The sequence below is a fragment of the Schistocerca serialis genome, chromosome 4 (assembly GCF_023864345.2).
Source record: "Schistocerca serialis cubense isolate TAMUIC-IGC-003099 chromosome 4, iqSchSeri2.2, whole genome shotgun sequence".
In the NCBI taxonomy this organism is placed as follows: domain Eukaryota; kingdom Metazoa; phylum Arthropoda; class Insecta; order Orthoptera; family Acrididae; genus Schistocerca; species Schistocerca serialis.
Window position 1 is genome coordinate 222,539,971 of NC_064641.1, and position 24,533 is coordinate 222,564,503.

A 24,533-nucleotide genomic window follows, 5' to 3' on the forward strand; every position below is an offset into this window, starting at 1 on the left:
TGACATTCGCCTTGGTATCAGAATCCTTCACTTAAATAATCACTAATCAATATGCGAAATTCAAATCAGGGATCTTCAGGTGAAGCCACAAGAATCTACAAAGGTGTTTACATTCATGTAGGAACAAATTCACTATGCAGCACCACTGAGGAAGAAATTGTCAGTGAAACTAGAAACATAATCTGATCAGCGAGAAACTTGTACAGGTCTTCAAGAATTGTAATCAGTGGAATAATCTACAGGAGGTCTGTGAGGGATACTTATATAGAGAGGATAAATTGTAATATTTGTGAGATCTGTAATAATCTACGAGAAATATTTATCAATCCAAATAAGTTTTTAAGCAACAAATGTCTGGAGAAAGATGGTACTCACTTAAACAGTTTAGGCTCCAAGACCTTCACTAAGATGATTACTGATATTTGCATCATTATAAATAATAAGGGAAACTATTAAGCAGAAGAGGGGATGATCATGCACAAAATGTACCTAAAGAAAGCAACATTTCTTTCCTACATTATAATGTAGAGGGATTAGGTAATAAGATTGATTTTTTTGACCACTATCTTACAGATGTTACACCCTACATACTAGTTGACAGTGAACACCAAAATTTTTGCAGATAATATACACTTGTTTGAAAACCAAAATTATTCATTAACTGCTTTTTACTGTCATTTTAACTATAAAGGTGGAGGAGTTGCTATCTACCTGAGAACAAATAACTTAGTAGAATCTTACGAAGATATTGCTTGGGTAAAAGAGTATTCCTCCGATTTGCTCTGTGAAATTGAAGGAATTAAGTTAAAATTCCAATGGCTCTAAGCACTATGGGACTTAACATATGAAGTCATCAGTCCCCTAGATTTAGAATTACTTAAACCTAACGAACATAAGGACACACATCCATGACCGAGGCAGGATTCGAGCCTGCGACCATAGCAGCTGCATGGTTCCGGACTGAAGCACCTAGAACTGATCGACCACAGCAGCCAGCTAATTTAAAATTATTATCTTTGCATTGTATAGATCACCAAATGGAAATTTTAAATTATTTCTTAATCCCTTGATACAGTATTATGTAAATTAATGTCCACACAAGAACATATAAGTGTTATATTATTATGGGCTATTAATGTCAACACGTTACAAGATTCCCAAGAAAGCAAACTGTTCAAAGACTGTATCCATTCTTATGGCGCAAAAGATCTGTTGGGAGACATACCCACTAGAATCACTCCAACTAGTATAAGCTCTATAGACCATGTTATTACAAACTGTGAAAATATTCCCATGGCTGCTGTTGTAAATGATCACATCTCTGACCATCTAGGCCAACTATTAGTACTAAAGGGAAATCCTTGTATAAAACCAAAGAAAATTTATGAATACAAAAGAAATCTTTCTGTTATCAACACTGCCAAACTGAGAGAGAGCCTTGGTCATGAATCTTGGCATCTAGTATTTCAAGCCAAAGGAGTGAACAATAAATGGGCTGCCTTCCTAGATACATTATCTTTTCATCTAAATAATACTATTCCCATCAGAAAGATAAATATTAATAAGACTAAGGCATGACAGTCAAGACCCATGGAATTTGATAATCCTACCAAAGAACTGAAAGAAAAAATGGAAGAAATGTATTTGTTACCAAGAGAGACCAAAAATAATGAGCACATGTATAAATACAAACAATATAAGCACCAGTTTTGCAAGCAAGTCAAGAGATTGAAGGCTGAAAAGATTAACTAGAAAATACAAAACTCAGATTGTATCTTCAACACCTGCTGATCAATGGTAAATGAAGTAAGAGACAATAAAACAAAACTAAAAGGTAATATCAACATACAGATATCTAATAACAATACTGATGTCACCAATCCTCAGGAGATCAGTAACATTTTTAATGACTATTTCATAGATATCATAGAATCTGACTATTTTTTCACAGATAAAGTACCTGTTGGAAGTCTTGCTGAGGAGAATTCTGAACCTAATCAACTCCACGAACTTGAAATCAAGGATTTTTACAGCTCATCAGAGAATGTAAAAACAAATAATCCGCTGGCTGGGATGAAATTTCTCCATTTTTACTTAAACAGTGCAAAAATAATCTAGCATATCCTTTGGTACACCTAATAAATAGTGTCTTAAAACAGGAGTGTTCCCTGACATACTAAAATTAGCCATTGTTAAACCTCTCTATAAAAATGACGATAAACAACTAGTAGAAAATTACAGACCACTCGCTTTAACTTTCATTTTTAGCAAGTTAATTGAAAAAAATAATTCTGAAGTATATGTTAGAGCAGTATAATAAGCACAACATCCTGGTAGATTTTCAGCATGGCTTCAGAAGTGGATGTAGCACCATGACTGCAACACTTCAATTTATGCTGAAAGCTCTTGACAAAATTGATGAAGGCATGCAAGTAGCTGGAGTTTTCCTAGACTTATCAAAGGCTTTTGATGGGGTTGATCATAAGGTACTTCTGTCAAAACTGGCCAGAGATGGCATAAGTGGAAAACTATAGCACCTCATCACATCATATTTAAAAAACAGAAGATGGTGTACCTCAACCTCACACAATAATGGAAAAACATTAAAAAGTTATTCATCAAGGGTCGGTAATATTAAATTTGGTGTGCCTCAGGGATCGATAATTGGTCCCTTCCTTTTTATATGTTACATTGATGACTTCCCAAAGATAGTAAAAAATGATACCTTCATTACAATGTATGCAGATGACACTTCAGGCCTTTGTTGGGGAAATTATATTCTTAATCTCTGCATAGAGGTAAAAAAAATTATAGATTTGCAAAGGAAAAATCTGAAAATGTTAATCTAAAAGTCAACTTACAAAAAGCAAATATAATCCCCTTCAATGTTGGTGATTTGCAAACTTGTATTGACTCTCAAGATAGTAATATTTTAGGGAAAATCTGCAGTGAGTGTAAATTCCTAGGTATATGCATAGATAGCAAACTACTATGGACACAACAAATTGACATTGTATGCTGTAAGGCTATCATCTAGCCTATATGTTTTACGAAGAATAGCTCCATACGTCAAGTCAATACCCAAACAATGAGGCTGATGTATTTTGGTTTCACACATCCATTTCTAGCATATGGTCTTGCATTGTGGGGCAGGGCTTCCAAAACTCATGTAGACCAAGTATTTAAACTCCAGAAAAGAGCCTTGAGAATATTAGGCAAAAAAGACGCTAGAACATCATGTAAGGGATTGTTTATAGATTTTAAAATTCTGACTGTCTATTCTACATATGTGTTTGAAACAATAGTATTAACTGTAGAAGATAAGAAATATATATGTCATAATGCAGAAATTCACGATACTAGACAAGTAAAAAATTTCCATATGATAAACAGAAGACTGAAAAAATAGCAAAGAGTCCATATATTAATGGAGCAAAATACTTCAATGCACTGCCAAATGAACTGAAGGTAATAACTGGGAGACATTCAAAAAAACATCTAAAATCGTGGCTCATTGAGCAGTGCTTCTATAGCCTACTGAAGAAACTAAAATCTAAAGTATTATTATGTCAAATAATTTGGGCTACATTCTTAAGTTCCTATTATAATGTAAATCCCCCCGCCCATGAACCATGGACCTTGCCGTTGGTGGGGAGGCTTGCGTGCCTCAGTGATACAGATAGCCGTACCGTAGGTGCAACCACAACGGAGGGGTATCTGTAGAGAGGCCAGACAAACGTGTGGTTCCTGAAGAGGGGCAGCAGCCTTTTCAGTAGTTGCAGGGGCAACAGTCTGGATGACTGACTGATCTGGCCTTGTAACACTAACCAAAACGGCCTTGCTGTGCTGGTACTACGAACGGCTGAAAGCAAGGGGAAACTACGACCGTAATTTTTTCCCGAGGGCATGCAGCTTTACTGCATGGTTAAATGATGACGGCGTCCTCTTGGGTAAAATATTCCGGAGGTAAAATAGTCCCCCATTTGGATCTCCGGGCGGGGACTACTCAAGAGGATGTCGTTATCAGGAGAAAGAAAACTGGCAATCTACCAATCGGAGTGTGGAATGTCAGATCCCTTAATCGGGCAAGTAGGTTAGAAAATTTAAAATGGGAAATGGATAGGTTAAAGTTAGATATAGTGGAAATTAGTGAAGTTCGGTGGCAGGAGGAACAAGACTTCTGGTCAGGTGACTACAGGGTTATAAACACAAAATCAAATAGGGGTAATGCAGGAGTAGGTTTAATAATGAATAGGAAAATAGAAATGCGGGTAAGCTACTACAAACAGCATAGTGAATGCATTATTGTGGCCAAGATAGATACGAAGCCCACGCCTACTACAGTAGTACAAGTTTATATGCCAGCTAGCTCTGCAGATGACGAAGAAATTGAAGAAATGTATGACGAAATAAAAGAAATTATTCAGATAGTGAAGGGTGATGAAAATTTAATAAGTCACAGCTACAAAATACTTACGCGAATTCTTTACAGAAGAATGGAAAAACTAGTAGAAGCTGACCTACGGGAAGATCAGTTCGGATTCCGTAGAAATGTTGAAACACGTGAGGCAATACTGACCCTACGACTTATCTTAGAAGCTAGATTAAGGAAGGGCAAACCTATGTTTCTAGCATTTGTGGACTTAGAGAAAGCTTTTGACAATGTTGACTGGAATACTCTCTTTCAAATTCTGAAGCTGGTAGGGGTAAAATACAAGGAGGGAAAGGCTATCTACAATTTGTACAGAAACCAGATGGCAGTTATAAGAATCGAGGGGCATGAAAGGGACGCAGTGGTTGGGAAGGGAGTGAGACAGGGTTGTAGCCTATCCCTGATGTTATTCAGTCTGTATATTGAGCAAGCAGGAAACAAAAGAAAAATTTGGAGTAGATATTAAAATCCATGGAGAAGAAATAAAAACCTTGAGGTTTGCCGATGACATTGTAATTCTGTCAGAGACAGCAAAGGGCTTGGAAGAGCAGTTGAACAGAATGGATAGTGTCTTGACAGGAGGATATAACAAAAGCAAAACGAGGATAATGGAATGTAGTCTAATTATGTCGGGTGATGCTGAGGGAATTGGATAAGGAAATGAGACACTTAAAGTAGTAAAGGGGTTTTGCTATTTGGGGAGCAAAATAACTGATGATGTTCGAAGTAGAGAGGATATAAAATGTAGACTGGCAATGGCAAGGAAGGCGTTTCTGAAGAAGAGAAATTTGTTAACATCAAGTATAGGTTTAAGTGTCAGGAAGTCATTTCTGAAAGTATTTGTATGGAGTGTAGCCATGTAAGGAAGTGAAACATGGACGATAAAAATGTTTGGACAAGAAGAGAGTTCGAGCGAGGTGGCTCAGTGGTTCGACACTGGACTCACATTTGGGAGGACGACGGTTCAATCCCGCGTCCGGCCATCCTGATTTAGGTTTTCCGTGATTTCCCTAAATCGCTCCAGGCAAATGCCGGGATGGTTCCTTTCAAAGGGCACGGCCGACTTCCTTCCCCGTCCTTCCCTAATCCGATGAGACCGATGACCTTGCTGTCTGGTCTCCTTCCCCAAAACAACCAACCAACCAACAAGAAGAGAATAGAAGCTTTTGAAATGTGTTGCTACAGAAGAATGCTGAAGATTAGATGGGTAGATCACATAACTAATGAGGAAGTATTGAATAGGATTGGGGAGAAGAGAAGTTTGTGGCACAACTTGACTAGAAGAAGGGATCGGTTGGTAGGACATGTTCTAAGGCATCAAGGGATCACCCATTTGGTATTGGAGGGCAGCGTGGAGGGTAAAAATCATCGAGGGAGACCAAGAGATGAATACACTAAGCAGATTCAGAAGGATGTAGGTTGCGGTAGGTACTGGTAGATGAAGAGGCTTGCACAGGACAGAGTAGCACGGAGAGCTGCATCAAACCAGTCTCAGGACTGAAGACCACAACAACAACATAAAGTAAATTTAGATTATATACTGTTGTATTGTACTACCAATTGTAATGCATGTAATTACATGTTTCACGCAAATACAAATTACAAATAGCTATGGCCATGAGAGTTAGTGAAGAAGTGCCAGACTGAGCTGAGATAGTAAACTTAATCAAAGTCCAAAATGCAGCTTTAAATACTCAAAATTCGGATTGGGAGAGAGGTTTGGAGGAAAGGTTAGCTACTGAATTAGGGTGTTGTGGTTCCAGATTGTGTTGATTGGAATTTTGAGGTTTTGGAGGGAGTGGAGCTGGAAGTGGGAGGTTGAGTAGTTGGGAGAGACTGGGTCTGTGTGCAATGAGAGGAGGTTGAGGTTTGCTGGAAAGGTTGTGAAGGTGTTGCCTTTCCGAGAAATCAGGAGATTGGATAGTTTTTTGAGGTGGAGGGTATGCTGTTCTAATTTGCGGTTGACCTGTAGGAGGATGCTCTGTTATTAGAAGGTGGAAAGTGTAACATGAGGCTGAAATGAAAATGAAAATAAATATATGGGGACAGATAAAGGTGAACTAGAAAGCAACTGGAGATCTGGTGTGAAAAAAGTCAAAAAAGTCCTTTCATCTTTCCCTCTCCTTCCCTCTTTCCTGACGAAGCAACCGTTGGTTGCTAAAGCTTGAATTTTGTGTGTATGTTTGTGTTTGTTTGTGTGTTTGTGTGGATGTGGGAGAGGAAAGATTGAGGACTTTTATTAAGGATAGGAGTTGACGGGTGTGTTCATTGGCTGAGTTGATGTGTAGGTGAAGGACTAGGTGGGTAAGGGCAATGGATTGTTCAGTTTGGAACTGGTATAGGGACTGATGGAAAAAAGGGTTACAGCCAGAGATGGGAACTTTAAGTGTGAGGCCTTTGGGGGTAATGCCAAATGTCAGACAAGCCTGAGTAAATAAAATATGGGAGTGTAATCTGGCTAGGGTGAAGGCATGTTTGCGGAGGGAATGTAAATAAAACTTAATGGGGTCGTTGTGAGGATGTTGTGAGGGTGACATGGTATTAGAAGGTGGAAAGTGTAACATGAGGCTGAAATGAAAATGAAAATAAATATATGGGGACAGATAAAGGTGAACTAGAAAGCAACTGGAGATCTGGTGTGAAAAAAGTCAAAAAAGTCCTTTCATCTTTCCCTCTCCTTCCCTCTTTCCTGACGAAGCAACCGTTGGTTGCTAAAGCTTGAATTTTGTGTGTATGTTTGTGTTTGTTTGTGTGTCTACCGAGTCCAGCACTTTCATTTGGTAAGTCACATCATCTGTATATATACAAGAGATGTATATAAAGAAAGAATGGTGGAAAGGTACTCATGTCCAAAGAGGGAGACAAAAGCATGTGAGTTGTGAGATAACTATAAAGCAGTAATGAGCAGGAGATAGGCAAGGAAGAGATGTGAGCAAAGAAAGAAAAAGAAAGCAGGAGTGGCATTAGCCATGCTGATCATTAGGAAATGTCTGTTTAATAAATACTCTGACGAATTGTAGGATAGTATATAGACATAGTATCTACTAAGAGTATGGAAGTTGAGAAGTAGGAAGTAAATGATGCAGTAAAAATTGAATGCAAAGTGTAGAATAGATTTTTATTTTTACCAGAGAATACTTAATTATAGTATACATAGGAATGTTTTATAAAGAGGCATACCTACCACAATGGAAAGAGGAAGTGTTCTCATAAGGTCAACCCTCAAGCAAGATATAGGTACTGATACTAGGAGAAGGGGACAGTATCGTGACAAAAGTCACAAATTTTATAGGGATTATTCTGGAAAGTTTGAATTCCATGCACAACTAGCATTATTATGTTTCACGTAAGTTTACGAGAGTCAAAAAGAACACTTTATTTTGCCCAGAGTTCCTCCAAACTGTTAAAATAGTAAAAATAGTATATACTATGGAAAAGTAGTACAAAAAATGGGTACAGAAAGTAGATTACTCATGTGTCAGGAACACCTGGAGTTTACGAATTGAAGTATAGAAAAAAAAAGAGCCCACACAATTCTTAAATATTAGAAGAGCTGATTAGAAACTCAAGTGACTGCTCATATCTTAATATCAAAGTAAAGTAAGAACAGAATAAAGAAACGGTCAGCTAAAAATTGTCCTAGAAAGAAAAAAAAAGATTGTTGGTGAATGAAAGATGTATGTATAAACATGTATAAGAAAAGTATATTGTTATTAGTGATTTTATTTACATAATGATTATGTATAAAATATCATGTGTCTGATCTGACGGGGCGGGGGGGGGGGGGGGGGGGGGGGGCGATATGTAGTGATTTGAGAATTTCGGTGTAAATTCTAGAACCACTCCGCCTTCTACTGTCTCGAACACACGATATTTTAGATGTGAGTGTTGGATGATAGAATCCTACCTACTGCATGTCACATGTCTGTGTGTGCAGTTTTAAATTCAGTTGCAGGAAGAATGTAGATGCTGCAGCCAAATGGCACCAACAAGTACCTGTTGGGCGATCCGTGGAAGTTTTAGTGAAAGTGCGTACAAGAGGACCATGGAGTATTTATGTAACTCTGTGACAATAGTGTCAGTGACTATTGTTAGTGAAAAAAGAACAAGTTGAGAAGATACTTATGAAAAAAAAAATGTCTTAGCCTTGTGAAGGGAATATGTGTATTATGGTTCATGTAGAGACTGGACATGGTGTTTAAGTCAACTTTCTATTATATGTAAATTAGTTTGTTTCTAATGTTTGGAGATATGAAAGGCTTATAAAGTAGTATATATTTATATGAAGAGTGACATTTGTAATATGTCTGAAGCTCAAATATATGTCATTAGTTGAAACACATTAAATTGGTATGTCTACTTATTTTTGTAAGTAGAGAGAGTCTTAAGAAATTCCTGTAGCTAGCAGCATACTTCATAGAAGAAAGTGAAAGAGAGTTTGCAGCAACAGGCTAACCAGTGAGGAAAGTTGGCTGAGAATGTAAAGTAAGTCACTTCGTAAAAGAAGTGGAAGTTAGTGTATTTACTTGGCACCTAAATTGTTGACCAAAGCCTTTGGAACCTTCAGTGCTACAAGTAAGGAAGAAGGAAGATTACAGTTTGGCAACCCATCGATGATGAAGTAATTCGAGAAAGAGCACAAGTTCAGGTTGGAAAAGGAAATCAGCCATGCCCTTTCATGGGAATCATTCCAGAATTTGTCTTAAGTGATGTAGGGAAATCACAAAAAACATAAAACAGGGTGGGCAGATGGTGATCTGAAGTGTTGTCCTCCATTGTCTCACCACTGAACCATCTAGGTTGATTTCAGAGTTTCATATTTGTGTAAATATGCTTCTCTTGTAAACTGCTCATTGATTCATCTTATTACATCCTAGTCATAAGAAAACAGCCATAGGATTTTACAACTTTATTCTGCTTGTCCTGCTTGTTACTGGCCTATGACAACTATATATGTACAAAGAAGTCATCAATGTATGACCTTGAGGTTAAGTGGAACAGTGGACAATGAAGGAACATTACTTTTAATAATGCTAGAAACCCCATAATGCTTCAAGTTTTCATCTACGATTTCATTACATGAAGCTGTAACTGAACTAGGCTGCTCAAATACGTCAATTACCTTCAACAATATAGAAATAAATTAGCAGAAAATAAACAACAACAATAAAATTTATTTGATAAATCAGTTCAAAAGCTGGAGGAAGGCAAAAGCATAATGTCTCCAATAGCACCAAGTATGTAAAGCACTATAATATTGATGCCAGTCTTTGGATTCAGAGGAGCTTGACCTGTAGCTTAAATTTACCCTTTCTGTCTGGTCATCCCCAAGTCATAATTTAAATAACATAAAGAGATACTCTGACATTGTCCACTGTAAATGAAAGAAAGTATTTTAATGTGTCCAGTGGGTTGTCACTTGCATTTTTATGCTCACTGTATTCCTTTCATCTTAGAAACTATTACTTGTTTATTTTTATTTTATTTTTACCTTTGCACCTGCTATAGCAATGAATAATATGATAGGCACAACTGCAACCAGAATGAGAGATAAGAACCAGCCATGCATAAAAGCAACAACAAATCCTGCCAAAGCTGATACAGAAGTGTAAACCATCATTCCAAGTTTTTCTGCCAAGCCCTCATAGATGTCATTTGTGAATCTAAAAACAAGAGATTAGCATTAGCATGTGAAAACAGCTAGAAACTTTATAAATTCATACAAACACATTAATAAATATTATTTAACAATAGCTAAATGCAGTATTTTATTTTTGGTTCTTTAAAAGGGATAGAGAAACTAACTTACAATAATAACTTTTAAAACATCCATTTCTTTATTTAAAAGAACAGCTGAAGCTGAAGTGAAAAATAAAACATGATTGCAAGCTACAAATCTAAGTATACACTCCAACAGTTTTAGTTCGATATTTCCAATAAACAAAATTCATAAGACCTGTATTCTGAAGGATTAGTGCATTAACTTGGAATTAAAACATAGAAGTTCACTCATAAGCAAATAGAGATAGCTGCTGTATTGGACAGAGAGTGAGAGATGTGGTGTCACCGCCAGACACCACACTTGCTAGGTGGTAGCCTTTAAATCGGCCGTGGTCCGTTAGTATACGTCGGACCCGCGTGTCGCCACTATCAGTGATTGCAGACCGAGCGCCGCCACACGGCAGGTCTAGAGAGACTTCTTAACACTCGCCCCAGTTGTACAGCCGACTTTGCTAGCGATGGTTCACTGACAAATTACGCTCTCATTTGCCGAGACGATAGTTAGCATAGCCTTCAGCTACGTTATTTGCTACGACATAGCAAGGCGCCATTACCAGTTACCATTGATGCTGTAAAACATGTACCGTCAAGAGCGATGTTCACCAATTATGGATTAAAGTTAAGTATTCCAGCAGCTACATACGTTTTTTGTTAGTCTCATTTCCTTGACCTGTTCCAGACCTCATGCCAGCCTGCGTGAGCTAAAACGCGTGCCTTTCGGCTTCCTCTCATAATGGGTTGGCTGTCTTGCCAATCCACAACAAGAGAAAAGGGAGGGGAGGGGGGAAGGAGGAGAATAGCTCCTGTTGCCATGCTGAAAGCAGTAGTTTGGCCTGTCATACATATAGGAAGTTCTTAGACCTTGTATTGTGATTTGGTGACATTTGAACACTGTATGGGGAAAACTTGCTTCCCCTTCATTTTTGTTTTCCCTTCTCCTTGCAACAGCTGGTTCATTCTCATCTTGGGAGCTGAGTGACCTTCCCCTTCTTTCTCCCTTTCCTGGCCTATTGCTCTTTGTTCCCCGAAGAAGAAATATTTCTGAAAGCTGTTTAGTTTTTTGTGTGTGTGTGTGTGTGTGTGTGTGTGTGTGTGTGTGTGTGTGTGTGTGTGTGTGTGTGTGTGACTTTAACAGTACAGGACTTCTGTTTCCTGGAAGTAATTCATGGCCACCCACTCTGTCTCCTTGTAATTTTTTTCTCAAGTGAGTTTTCCTTTTGATGTCATCAGTAAGAGAGATTAGGTGTTAAAGTCTCTTTGTTGATAAGGTAAAGCAGAGTACATGCTCAGAATGGGGAAGGAATTTGGGCATGTCCTTTTCAGAGGAACCATCCCAGCATTTACCTAAAGTGACCAGGGAACCACAGCAAACCTAGATCTGTGTGGCTGGGCTGTGGTTTGAAATGCCATCCCCTGGTCTTAACAGTGAACCATTGTGCTTGGTAATGCAGTCAGATCGCAAACTGCAGTAATGGTTTTCCAGATCGTGACATGCAGTTTATTATGTTAAGTCTTAACACTGATCAGGATATAAAACCATAAAATCAGCATGCAGTACAGTTATAATGTACCAATAAATGGGTATTTTAGGATATCTATCACATATGTGAACAGGGAAGATGTTAAAAATAGTTTTGACATTAATCACAGTACATTCATTACTGAAGTTTGCAATTCTCTGAAAACTAAACATCCCCCCCCCCCTTCCACCCCTCCCTAACCACACAAAAAAAAAAAAAAAATAATAATAATAATAATCTTAAAAAGGACATCTAGGCATCTTGTAAAACAAAAAGAAAATTTATCTGCACAGCCATATTGATACTCTAGCTCATAAACAATGAACCATGGTCTTTGCCATCAGTGGGGTGACCTGCACTCTTCAGCAATACGGACAACTGTACTGTAAGTGCAACCACAATGGAGGCATCTCTCTTGAGAGTTCACACAAATGTGTGGTTCCTGTTGCAGAGGCAACAGTCTGGATGATAGACTGATCTGGCCTGTAACATTTCCAAAACAGCCTTGCTGTGCTGGTATTGTGAATGACTGAAAGAAAGGGGAAACTACAGCCACAATTATTCCTGAGGGAATGCAGCTGTGCTGTATGGTTGACATGATTGCGTCCTTATGGGTAAAATATTCCAGAGGTAAAATAGTCCCCCAATAGGATTTCTGGGTGTGGACTACTCAGGAGGACATCATCATCAGGAGAAATAATACTGGCATTCTACAGAGCAGAGTGTTGACTGTTAGATCCCTTAATAGAACAGGTAAATTAGAAAATTTTAAAAGGTAAATGGATAGGTTGAAGTTAGATTTAGTGGGAATTAGTGAAGATCTGTGGCAGGAGGAACATGACTTCTGGTCATACAAAATCAAATATGAGTAATGCAGGAGCAGGTTTCATAATGAATAAGAAAATAGGAACGTGGGTAAGCTACCATGGGTAACACATTATTATAGCCAGGATAGATATGAAGCTGACACCCTCAACAGTAGTACAAGTTCATAGGCCAACTAGCTCTGCAGGTGATGAAGAGATTGAATAAATGTATCAGAGATAAAAGATATTATTCAGATAGTTAAGGGAGATTAAAATTTAGTAGTCATGGGGTACTGGAATTTGATAGAGAAAAGAAAGAGAAGAAAAAATATTAGATGAATATGAACTGGGGGGAAAGGAATGAAAGAGGAACCAGATTTTGAACTGTAAGACATTTCCAGGGGCAGATGCAGACTCTGACCACCATTTACTGCTTATGAACTGTAGATTAAAACTGAAGAAACTGCAAAAATGTAGGAATTTAAAGAAAATGGGACCTGGATAAACTGAAATAACCAGAGGTTGTATTGCGTTTGAAAGCCGCTAACAGAGAATGATTGACAAGAACAGGGGAAAGGAACATAGTAGAAGAAGAATGGGTAGCTTTTTTTGAGAGATGAAATAGTGAAGGCAGCAGATGATCAAGTAAGTAAAAAGATTAGGGCTAGTAGAAATCCTTGGATAACACAAGATATATTGATTTTAACTAATGAAAGGAGAGAATATAAAAATGTAGTAAATGAAGCAAGCAAAAGGGAATACAAACATCTAAAAAATTAGGCTGACAGAAAGTGCAAAATGGCTGAGCAAGAATGGATGCAGATCAAATGCAAGGACTTAGAAGCACATTTCATTAGGGGAAAGACAGGAAGATAGGTGCCACCTACACAAAAATTAAAGAGGGCTTTAGAGAAAAGAGAAGCAGCTGTATGAATATCAAGGCCACAGATGGGAAACCTGTCCTAAGCAAAGAAGGGAAAGTGCACAGGTGGAAGGAGTATTAGAGGGTCTGTACCAGAGAGATAAACTCAAAGGCAATATTATAGCTAGGAAAGTGGATGTAAATGAAGAAAAGATGAGAAAAGAATTTAACAGAGCTCTGAAAGACCCAAGTCAAAACAAGGCCCTGGGAGTAGATGATATTCTGTCAGAACTACTGATAGCCTTGGGAGTGCCAGCCATGACAAAACTCTTCCACCTGGTATGCAAGATGTATGAGACAGGCAAAATACTCTCAGTCTTCAAGAAGAATGGAATAATTACAATTCTAAAGAAAGCATTTGCTGACAGTTGTGAAAATTACCCAACTATCAGCTTAATAAGTCATAGTTGCAAAATACTAACATGAATTCTTTACAGAAGAACGGAAAAACTGGTAGAATCCAACCTCAGGAAAGATCAATTTGGGTTCCAGAGAAATGTGGGAACATGTGAGGCAGTACTGACTCTCCATCTTATCTTAGAAGATAGGTTAAGGAAAGACAAACCTATGTTTATAGCACCTGTAGACTTAGAGAAAGCTTTTGCTAACTGGAATTCTCTCTTTGAAATTCTAAAGGTAGCAGGAGTAAAATACAGGGAGCAAAAGGCTATTTACAACTTGTACAGAAACTAGACAGCAGTAATGAGAGTTGAAGGGCAGGAAAGAGAAGCAGTGGCTGAGAAGGGAGTGAGACAGGGTTGTAGCCTATCCATGATGTTATTCAATCTGTACACTGAATAAGGAATAAAAATTTGTGGTAGGAATTAAAGTTCAAGGGAAATAAATGAAAACTTTGAGGTCTGCCAGTGACATTGGAATTCTGTCAAGGACAGAAAAAGATATGGAAGAGCAGTTAACAGAATGGAATAGTCTTGAAAGGAGGCTATAAGATGAATGCCAACAAAAGCAAAACAAAGATAATGGAATGTAGTCAAATTAAATCAGGTGATGCTCAGGGAATTACATTAGGAAATGAGGCACTTAAAGTAGTAGATGATTTTTGCTATTTGGGCAGCAAAATAATGATGATAGCTGAAGTACGGAGGATATAAAATGTAGACAGGCAATGACAAGGAAAGTGTTTCGGAAGAAGAGAAATTTGTTAACATCGAATATAGAGTTAAGTGTTAGGAAGCCTTTTCTGAAAGTATTTGTCTGGAGTGTAGTTATGGATGGAAATGAAACATGGATGATAAAAAGTTTAGACAAAAAGAAAACAGAAGCTTTCATAATGTGGTGCTACAGAAGAATGTTGAAGATTAGGTGGGTAGATCAGGTAACTAATGAGGATTACTGAAAAGAATTGGAGAGACAAGAAACGTGTGGCACAACTTGGGCAAAAGAAGGAATCAATTGACAGGACACATTCTGAGATATCAAGGGATCACCAATTTAGTATTGGAGGGAAGTGTGGGGGTAAAACTCATAGAGGGAGACCAAGAGATGAATACAGTAAGCAGATTCAAAAGGATATAGGTTGCAGTTATCCAGAGATGAACAGGCTCACACAATATAGATTAGCATGGAGAGCTGCACCAAACCAGTCTTCAGACTGAAGACCACTACAACAGCTCTTCATAAGGCATAATTTAAAAAAAAAAAAAAAAAAAAAAAAAAACCCATGGAAGAAAGAAATCCAGATATGTAAGCAAAATTAGATGAAGGTAGTAACATCTGGCAAAAAAGTAGAATTTTTTAAAAATATAGTGACTGAGATCATTGGTATGACCAATGGTACTTCATGAGTAAATGATACATTGTTAAACAATTATTATACAAATAATTTCAGTAACATGAAAACTAAATTAGTGGGATGCATTTTGGGAGCTATGAGAAGTACATACATAGTGAGAAGGACTCTTGGGAGCTTACTGAGGTCCTCCCCTGAAACTATAGCAGTAGGATAACAGAGGAGCACGAAGGGAAGATCTGTGCCCTTCAGGCACAGATGTATCAAGTTAGAAGAGAGCCAATGAGGGCAAGGGAAGGTGATGGTAAGGGGAGGGGATGGTGGCTGTTGGTAGAAGAGCTAGAAGGGGGAGGACATGGCCAGACAGATTCGTTGAGTCTACTAAAAACAGGTTCCAGCTGCCATAGTTGATAGAAGAAGTGCCTCAAGAGGGTGTAAGAGTAGGAAATGTGCTGCAGACTCTGCCTGGTAAGCAGGAAGGACAGGAAATGTACATATGTTAGTAGTGGTCATGGCAGAGGGGTAGACCTTTTATTACAGGAGAAGCAAGGGGAGAAGTATCAAGTCACCCATGTTTTCAAACCGATTGGTGGGCTGCATAAAGTGATTGAGGGTTTAGGGCCTTTGTGAAAAGGGTTTCAGAAAAGATGATCAGGTAGAGGTAGGGCACAGCTTGGATAGGGGCAGAGTATACAACATAGGTGGTGACCTGAATAAAATAGCTTCCCTAACTGGTGACATGAATGTGAGCATGGTAGAGTGGTGTTGGTGACATGATCGGCCTCATGTTGGGAATGCTGTATAGTGAGTCACTGTGGAGCTAGACATGGTGCTGATTACTATTGATCAGGCACACACTGTGCTGGTGCCAGTGGGGACTACTGGAAGATGGGGCTAGGTGTGGTCTGCACCTCAACAGGTTGAGAAAGGGAGGTTTGGTGGAGTTCATTAGCGAGAGTATAGCAGGTGGGTACTGGACCACACATGGTCAAATAACTGTTGTTGTGGGTAGAAGAATTAGGCCTTTTTTAGAATAAACCCTGACAACAGGCTCCCCTCTGAAAAGTTGCTCAACCAGCTTTGAGCTGGCCACATAAATGCGGAAAGTAGCATGTACCACACTGGAGTGCACAAGCACCATGGAAATTTTCTCAGACTTGTCTATTATTCATAAAAATGTGCAAACCATGAAAAATAAAGTGCACTAGCTTGAAGTTGAATTATAGTCTTTGAACAGTAACTTAGTATTCATTACAGGGTGCTGATGTGGAGAAGATGAATTGCAGCATATAGTTCTATCATTATATGAAAGTGGAAGTTCCTACTGTATAATTACCTTACAGGGTGGGGATCATGCATTTATATTAGGGGTAGAAATCACTTTATTATCTGATCACAATTAATGCACATAAACAATTTGAATTTGCAGATATTTATAAGAAGTTAATCATTCTTTACTGCTCACCTAGTGGTAATGCAGAACTTCCTTCAACATATTAACTGAAGTCCTGGGAAGAGTCTCAGACCCCTAAAGTAACATAATAATACGTGGAGACATGATTATTAACACAGGTGTTGAGGGTAAAATTAGTCACAACTTCCTAAACATTTTAAACATTTTTGGTGTGGCACAAATGCTAAACATTGCCATGAGGGTTTCAAAAATTTCAACTTCAATTTTAGATCATGTACTTACAGATATTGACATGGGAAATTGTAAAATATTTGTAAGAGATCTGGGCCTTTCAGATAACAAAGCTGAAGACATGATTGGTAAAACCCGTAAAACTTCATGCTTACAAAAGAATTTACTCGGAACATAAGATACATGCTGCAGTTTTGCTAGGGCACTGGTAAATTAAATACAGGATGAAGTGTACATGAAAAACAATACAGATCCTAAATTCTGCACATTGTTGAAATTAATTTTGAGGTAACATTTCCAAAAGTACCCATTTCGAGGAAGATAGTTGGATAACTGTGGGTAAGTCTTAGCAGACTTGTTAACAGAATCTTCCATTGGTTCTTGGTAGATCAACACTATAATAAATGAAAAACACCAGTTTGCTTTTGTTCTACAATAAGCAAACTGGTGCTTTTCATTTGTTATAATGTTGTTCTACCAAGAACCGATGGAAGATTCTGTTAACATGATAAAATGTGCCACAACAGCACAATTATACAATAAAAGTAATATTGTAGAACAAAAGCAAACTGGTTGTTTTTCACTTATTATCTTAACAGACAGTTAAATTTCTCAGTTCTTTGCAAAAGCACTCAATAATCCCTGACTCCCAGTGTACTATCACAAGCATAAAAATAGGCAGCAGGGTACAGGGAGAAGAAAAAATAAAAAATCGCTGACAAAAATAATATATAACACAGAAAATGAAAGCAAAGTAATTGGGGACATTATAAAACAAGAAACTGGGAAAGACAGCCACAGCTATTATAATATACAAATCAAAATGAGGATAGAAAATAACAAGTCCTCAGGAATTAGCAATTTTGTAAATGATTATTTCTCTGGTATTGCGGAGAAGCTTCAGCAAAATCTTCCGCACCCACAATGACTTACACAGCAAGCACACAGATTTTGTTTCCTACAACAGAGCTCGAGGTAAACGATGAGAGCTCTAAGATGTCTCAGGGTGCTACAGCCTGAGACAGTGGCCATGTGTGTGCGAGTTGTACTTGTGTGAAAGTGTTCTTCAGTTCAGTTATTTTCCCAGAGTGCCTAAGGCATGCACAGGTGGTGTCCTTACTACAGAAAGATAATACAGAAATAACTGAAAACTACGGGCCAGTTTCACTAATGTCATCATTCTCAAAAATAGCTGAATCAATCACAAAAGAGAGACTATTAAGTTACATGAGTAAATACAATCTTTCCAACAAAGCAGAGTTTGGTTTCTGAAGTGGAAGAAGTACAATATAAGCCATTACAGATCTCACAAAAGTGACACTTGATGTTCTTGATAAAGAGGCCGTATTAAGACATTTTCTTAGACTTGTCCACCTTGGAGTAAGATCTTGCACTCCATGGGTTGTTCCCTTGTGGTTGGCCCAGGGCAAGACCTGCCTGCACGTCCACCCACCTCATCCCACCACAGTCCAGTCACAGGCATTTCCCACCCAGTGAAAGACAGGACCATGTGTGAGAGCAGCAGGACCATGTGTGAGAGCAGCCATGTTAAACATCAGCTATGCTGAAATTACTGTACAGCATTCTATGTAGGAATGAAAAATGACCAATTGTCTACTTACATGAATGTCCCCACCAAACTGTGGCAAACCACAACTTGAACATCCAGTTTCTGAACATGCTGCACACCACAACACAAGACTTCAACAGCTGCTTCACTGTGCAACACAGGCCATTTTGATACCTCTTTCCAGCACAAGTTTCTCTGAACTATGCAGATGGGAATTGTCTCTCCAACACATCCTGTCCTCTCACTAACCCCCTGACTTAAAACCTCCACCAATCTGTTCCCACCTTGCCTTTTCCCTCCTTTCTTCTGTCCACATGACTCCTTCTCTGTCCAAGTCATGAAATTCCTTCTCCCACCACTCTTCCCCTTTGCCTCCCCCCATGTGGGCACTCTTCCTCCACTCTCGCCCTCCCACCTCTCCTCTCCCCCCTTTTCAACCTGTCTCCCTTGTCTTGTCCCTCCCTTTCTCCCTCTCTGTCTCCACCTTTCTCTCCATTATCCCCTTTTCCTACCTTTCCTTAGTTTTGTGAATTGTGGGTTATGCGAATTTTCTGTTATTTTCAAAGATGCTTGATTGTGTGTACCACATCATCATTTAAGTGAAGTACAACATTACAATGGCATAGGAAATGCTGCAAATTGATTCCTTGGAAGAAATTAATTAATTAATCCATATATTCATTCAGTGTGTTTCACAAATTCCATCTGTGAGGAGGACCTTTATGGATGTGTAACAAGCCACCATAGCTACTAACAAAAAGAAGCAGTTATCAGGAGCAGTATTTACAGTTAACTATCATTAAACAACTGTAAACAGATCATGGTTACTCATACTAAATTTAACATAGTAAAATTAGCAGTCACTGCTTTGAAAATTGCAGCTGTCTCCTCAGTGATATTAACTATAGGTTGTTTACCTATTACTGCTAATTTAATATCTACATAATCATATTGATATTGTGGTGATTGGGTTCCTCGCTGAATATCACACGCAGATACCACGCACTTGCTAGGTATGGAGGGGTAAAGCAGATGCGTAAAGCATGACAGCAATGTACAAAAAGACATCCAAATACAAAACCATTCCATTATTGGAATATTAACAGGTGCAATTAATTGCAAAATGCATTTACAAAGGTAAGTCGCCACAAAAATATTTATCAACAAAAATTCTTGGTCGAGTTGGTCTGGTAATCCCCACCCTCATGAAGGCATAATAACTACACACAAGGGCCACCCACCATCTGTGTGTTGTGGAATCAGTTTACACACTTTTTAAGACAACATGAGAAACATCATTAATGCTCTTGAGGGACAGTAAACACAGCTCCCTAACACAGTGATCAAGAAAATGTGCAAACACAAACAAAAGAACTTGCAGTTACTGTGAGTGTATCTAGCAAAATACAGAATATAAATAAAAGAACTTGAAGTTCATGGGTGAAGATAATCTAACACAGTGATCAAAGCAAAATACAGTATACAAATAAATGAACTTGAGGTACAATGAGTGAAGCTAAACTAGCACAATGACTAAGGCCAATGCAAAATAGAAATATACTAACTTGAAGTACTGTAGATGAACATAGTTGAGGATTTCAGTTTCCAACAGCTACATGCTTTACACCACAGTAGTTTGCATATAGTTCATGAAACGAAGTGGGAGATTGTTTCATGCACTATAATTTAACAGGTTCTATTAAGCAGATGCTCCATGCTCAGGATATGAGACTGCAAGGGTAGTTCTCCATAGACATTTCAGAAGCCAGCAATGCTGTTTGCTTTATAGGCACACAAAACTGACTCACTAGTTATGTCTTCATGGCCTGCAAACTTATCTATTAGCACTACAGCAAGCTATAAAGTTCTGATAATGAAATAACTTGAAAATAAAATTAACACCAAAGGAACATAAAATTGCTGAACTTGTCTGTGGACAGTTTGGCATTGGTGCAGGAAGTGCCAGGAGTTGGGGACACTTCCCATAGCATGCTTTAGAGGAAAGCCCCATGTGCTGAGGCAAAGAGGCAGTTGGCTTAACTACTGAAAACTATTGTTCTCAAATGCATACAGTTCATGTTCCAGTTTTTTTCCAGGTGACATGTTGTCTGCTACCGTGCAATATCACCTGCTAGAGCAGAGTGGTGGTGGGCTTGAACACATAGTACTCCATCATCATACAGCCCCCCCCCCGCCCCCCCCCCCCCACACACACACACTTTGCAAGAAGGAGAGAGCATGTTCCAGGATGCAGTGGTCACTCCTGGCATCAGTCAGCAGATTTATGGAACCAGGACACTGCTTCGAAATGATTTAGCTCTCACATGTCAGGTGGGAAACAAAGATTAATTTTAACTTCAAATGGAACCAATTATTCCTCAGACTGGAAAGCAGTTCCCCCAGGAGTCCCACAAGGTTTGATATTGGGTCCCTATCTGTTTCTTTTATGTAAATGACCTACCACTTGCTATTGGTGTTCATTCAGTCTTATTTGCTGATGATACATCAGTTCTAATTGAAAATGAGGTATCTAAAAGTATTCCAGAAAAAGCCAAAAATACTTTAGAAAAACTTGAATCTTAGTTCCATCTAAATGGACTAAAACTAAATGTAACTAAAACCAAAATGATTCAATTTGAAGCTAAATCAGTAGAAAGGACTGAAATAAAGATAACTTGCAATGACCAGGATATCACAGAAGCAAACCACATGAAGTTCTTAGGCCTAAATCCTGATAAAAATTTAAATTGGAAGGTACACCTAGGATACTTGGTAAATAAACTGCACAGATTGGCATTTGCAATGGGTATTTTGTCAGGTGCCACAAACATTGATACCAGAAAGATAGTTTATCACTGCTACTTTGAGTCAGTTATTCATTATGGCATAATCTTCTGGGGAAATTCAGCAAATGTCACTAGGCTCCGAGTATTACAAAAGAAAGTAACTAGACACATGTGTGTTGCAAAAAACGAGAATCCTGTCAACCACTGTTAAAAAATTTTAAAATACTATCTATTCCCTCACTTTACATATATGAGGTGGCGGTGTTCTTATATAAAAATCAACATACACTAGACACTTTCCATTTTGATCACAACTACAGCACTCATCACAGGGATAATTTCAAACTTCCAACACATCGTTTAAAGCTTTATGCCCAAACGACAGAGTATATGAGGTTAAAAATTTTCAATAAAATAAAAGGCAGTAATATATTTAAGATGGAGCTTGGTGCACTGAAAAGATTGCTCTTTACTCTTCTGGTGGAAAAGTGTTATTATTCTGTTGAAGAATTCATTGAGGACAGCTTCACAGTATGAACACAGGGATTGTATTACTTGTATTATTTTATGTACTTGTGTAGCTGTAACTTAGAAATGTAAAATATAATGTAAAATTTCGTATTTCTATTAAAAAAGAGAAAAAAGTTTCTTTTTGTTAACCTTGACATGTCTCCTGTACATCAAAGCAAAGATTTGAAAATTGTACATGATGAGATGAATAAATCACTTATCACATATCACTACTGTCGGTGGCAATGCATTGTCAATGGGGCCGGGTCTGCTGGTGATGGGGAGGCAGCAGCATGATATGTAGTGGCCTCTGGGGTGTCACATTGCAAGATTGGTGTGGGAGTTAAGTATCAAAGGTCAGTCAAAAATGGTAATCAGATCCTTTTATAGACCACCTGGGTCAGGAGCTGTAGTGGTAGAGTGCCTCAGAGAGAATTTACAGAATATCATTAATAATTTTCCTGGCCATGCTGTCATAATGGGGAATGACTCCAACTTTCCGTGTATAGACTGGGAAATTCCCAGAGACAGGGATTCATGAGATATCCATGATCGCAGGTGACTTACGGGTTAACCTCACACCAATGTTGGGCATTATGCAGATTGATGACACCCTCATGAGTGAATGCCGCTTCATCCAACCATATTATGGTGTTCTATATGTCTATACATGTACATTGGAGTCTGTCACGGGCACATTACTTTGCTTGCAACTAGTCCCTGTCTGACAGACAGCACATACAATATAAACACTTCGTCAGTCCTGTGTGCAGTTCGACCTAACATGCAATACACCTTTGACAAATATTGCTCTGCATGATTCATCCTGGCACTGTTTCCTCAATGTGACAGACATGATGTTTCCACAATCCCATCAATATAATAATAATAATAATAATAATAATAATAATACATTGAGATACATACTAAACAGCATGCAGTTACCAGACTCAATGCTGAAAGGCATAATTAGTGGATTGGGACAATGGTGATAACACATACAAATAGTAACCAAGTTTGGACATGATTCACAAAGCATGTTCCCAGTCCTACTGGTAAAGTAAGGGACAAACAAAAAGTAATGGACCTGAACGAGGCAAGAATAAAAGCTGGTACTGATCTATAGGACTATTGGAGGAGGGGACAAAGAAAACAGGTTTTGCATCTAGTAGATTAAGTGGTGTGAATAAATTCACACCCACGATGTGGAAAGGGCTTCTTTCAAAACTGACCAATCTTCCCTTTCTACAATTGTAGTATGTAAGTGCAAATGTTTTCTAGAGGACCGCTGCAAGCACTGTTAATGATTAAGATGCCAGATACCATACCACCTGGACTACATTTACTAAATAAAAAACATATACCTCAATCCAGGATCGAACCCTCGACCTCCTGCATGCTAACCCAAAACTCTATCCACTGCACCAACTGTACAGAAAGCTAGTAGTGCTGACAGAGGTAGTTACCATACATGTGGTTACAGTGTTGCCAGATTGCCACTCTTTAATGTCCTTTTTCTGTGGATGTACTCGCTGGATGAAATTTTGTGAGAGACATTCTTTTTATTGCTGGTATGTGAGGAATCGTGCTGCAAAGCCTGAATGCGTGAATTTCGCTTCACCTGTATACATGATCAAGTAGAAAGTGTCATGCACTCTTTAAGAGTGTTCATAGATGATGTGGCTGTCTATAACAAAGTAACAATGCCAGAAGACAATTTGCAGAATGACCTGCAGAGAACTGACAAATGGTACAGGCTCTGGCAGTTGACACTGAACATAAATAAATATGACATATTGTGCTTATATAGAAAAAGAAATCCACTGTTATACAACTACATTATTGATGAGAAACTGCTGGAAAGAGTATCTACCATAAAATACCTAGAAGTAACTATCCAGAGCAACCTTAAGTGGAATGACCCCATACAACAAATAGTAGAAAAAGTAGATGACACACTGAAATTCGTAGAAATGGCTTATAAGGCACTTGTTTGATTTACTGAGAACTGTTCATCAATATCGGATCCTTACCATATAGGAGTGCTAGAAGAGATAGAGAAGGTCCAATGAATAATGGCTTGTTTCATCACAGGATTGTTAAGTTAGCACAAGAGCATTAACAAGATGATCAACAAACTACATTGGCAGTCATTTCAAGAGAGGATTCCTGCATCATGGAGAGGTTTATTATTGAAACTTTGAGAGATCACTTTGTAGGAAGAGACGGACAACATATTACTTCCTCCCAAATACATATTTTGTAATGACCACAATGAGAAAATTCAATAAATTAGAGCCAATACAGAAGCTTACAGACAATCATATCAGTTAATGTTACCAGAAATACCCTCTGCCACAACCCTTTGGATGGCTCGCAGAGTATGATGAAGATGTAGATGGGGTAACACCCTACTGCACTGCCACCTGGGGTGGGGGACAGCAATGCACCAAGGTTGGTGGGCTTAATCAGGCGTGCTGTGGTGCAGTGGCAGGGCGTGGCAGACATTGCGATGATGTTGGTGCTCGGCCACATCGCGTACAGTGTATGGTACACAATGCACCCAGCACATGTTGTATAATGCATACCATCCTGTGCCAGCACAATAGGCACCTGCTCCTGCAGCCTCTTGCTGGTAGAACAGGTCATGCGCTGCGGCGGAGTCGTGTGCCAACATTACAGGGGTGGTAGTCGAACACACGGTGTTGGTGCCTTATGACTTAGGTGGGGTGCAGAGGGTGGGTCTGGGATGGGGAGGAAGCAGTGTGTGTTGTGGGCAGCTCTGCTGGGGTAGGTGGTGGTGTGACTGGC

The 24,533-nt window shown here is 38.7% G+C and overlaps 1 protein-coding gene across 1 annotated transcript in view; it reads right to left on the reverse strand.

Annotated features, from left to right (window-relative positions):
- Positions 1–24,533, reverse strand: part of LOC126474357 (multidrug resistance protein 2-like) — a 202,212-nt gene that overhangs the window by 59,964 nt on the left and 117,715 nt on the right. Inside the window, exon 5 of the mRNA XM_050101824.1 lies at positions 9,924–10,095. Within this exon, the coding sequence (XP_049957781.1) occupies positions 9,924–10,095 (172 nt within the window). The remainder of the gene's footprint in view (positions 1–9,923; positions 10,096–24,533) is intronic.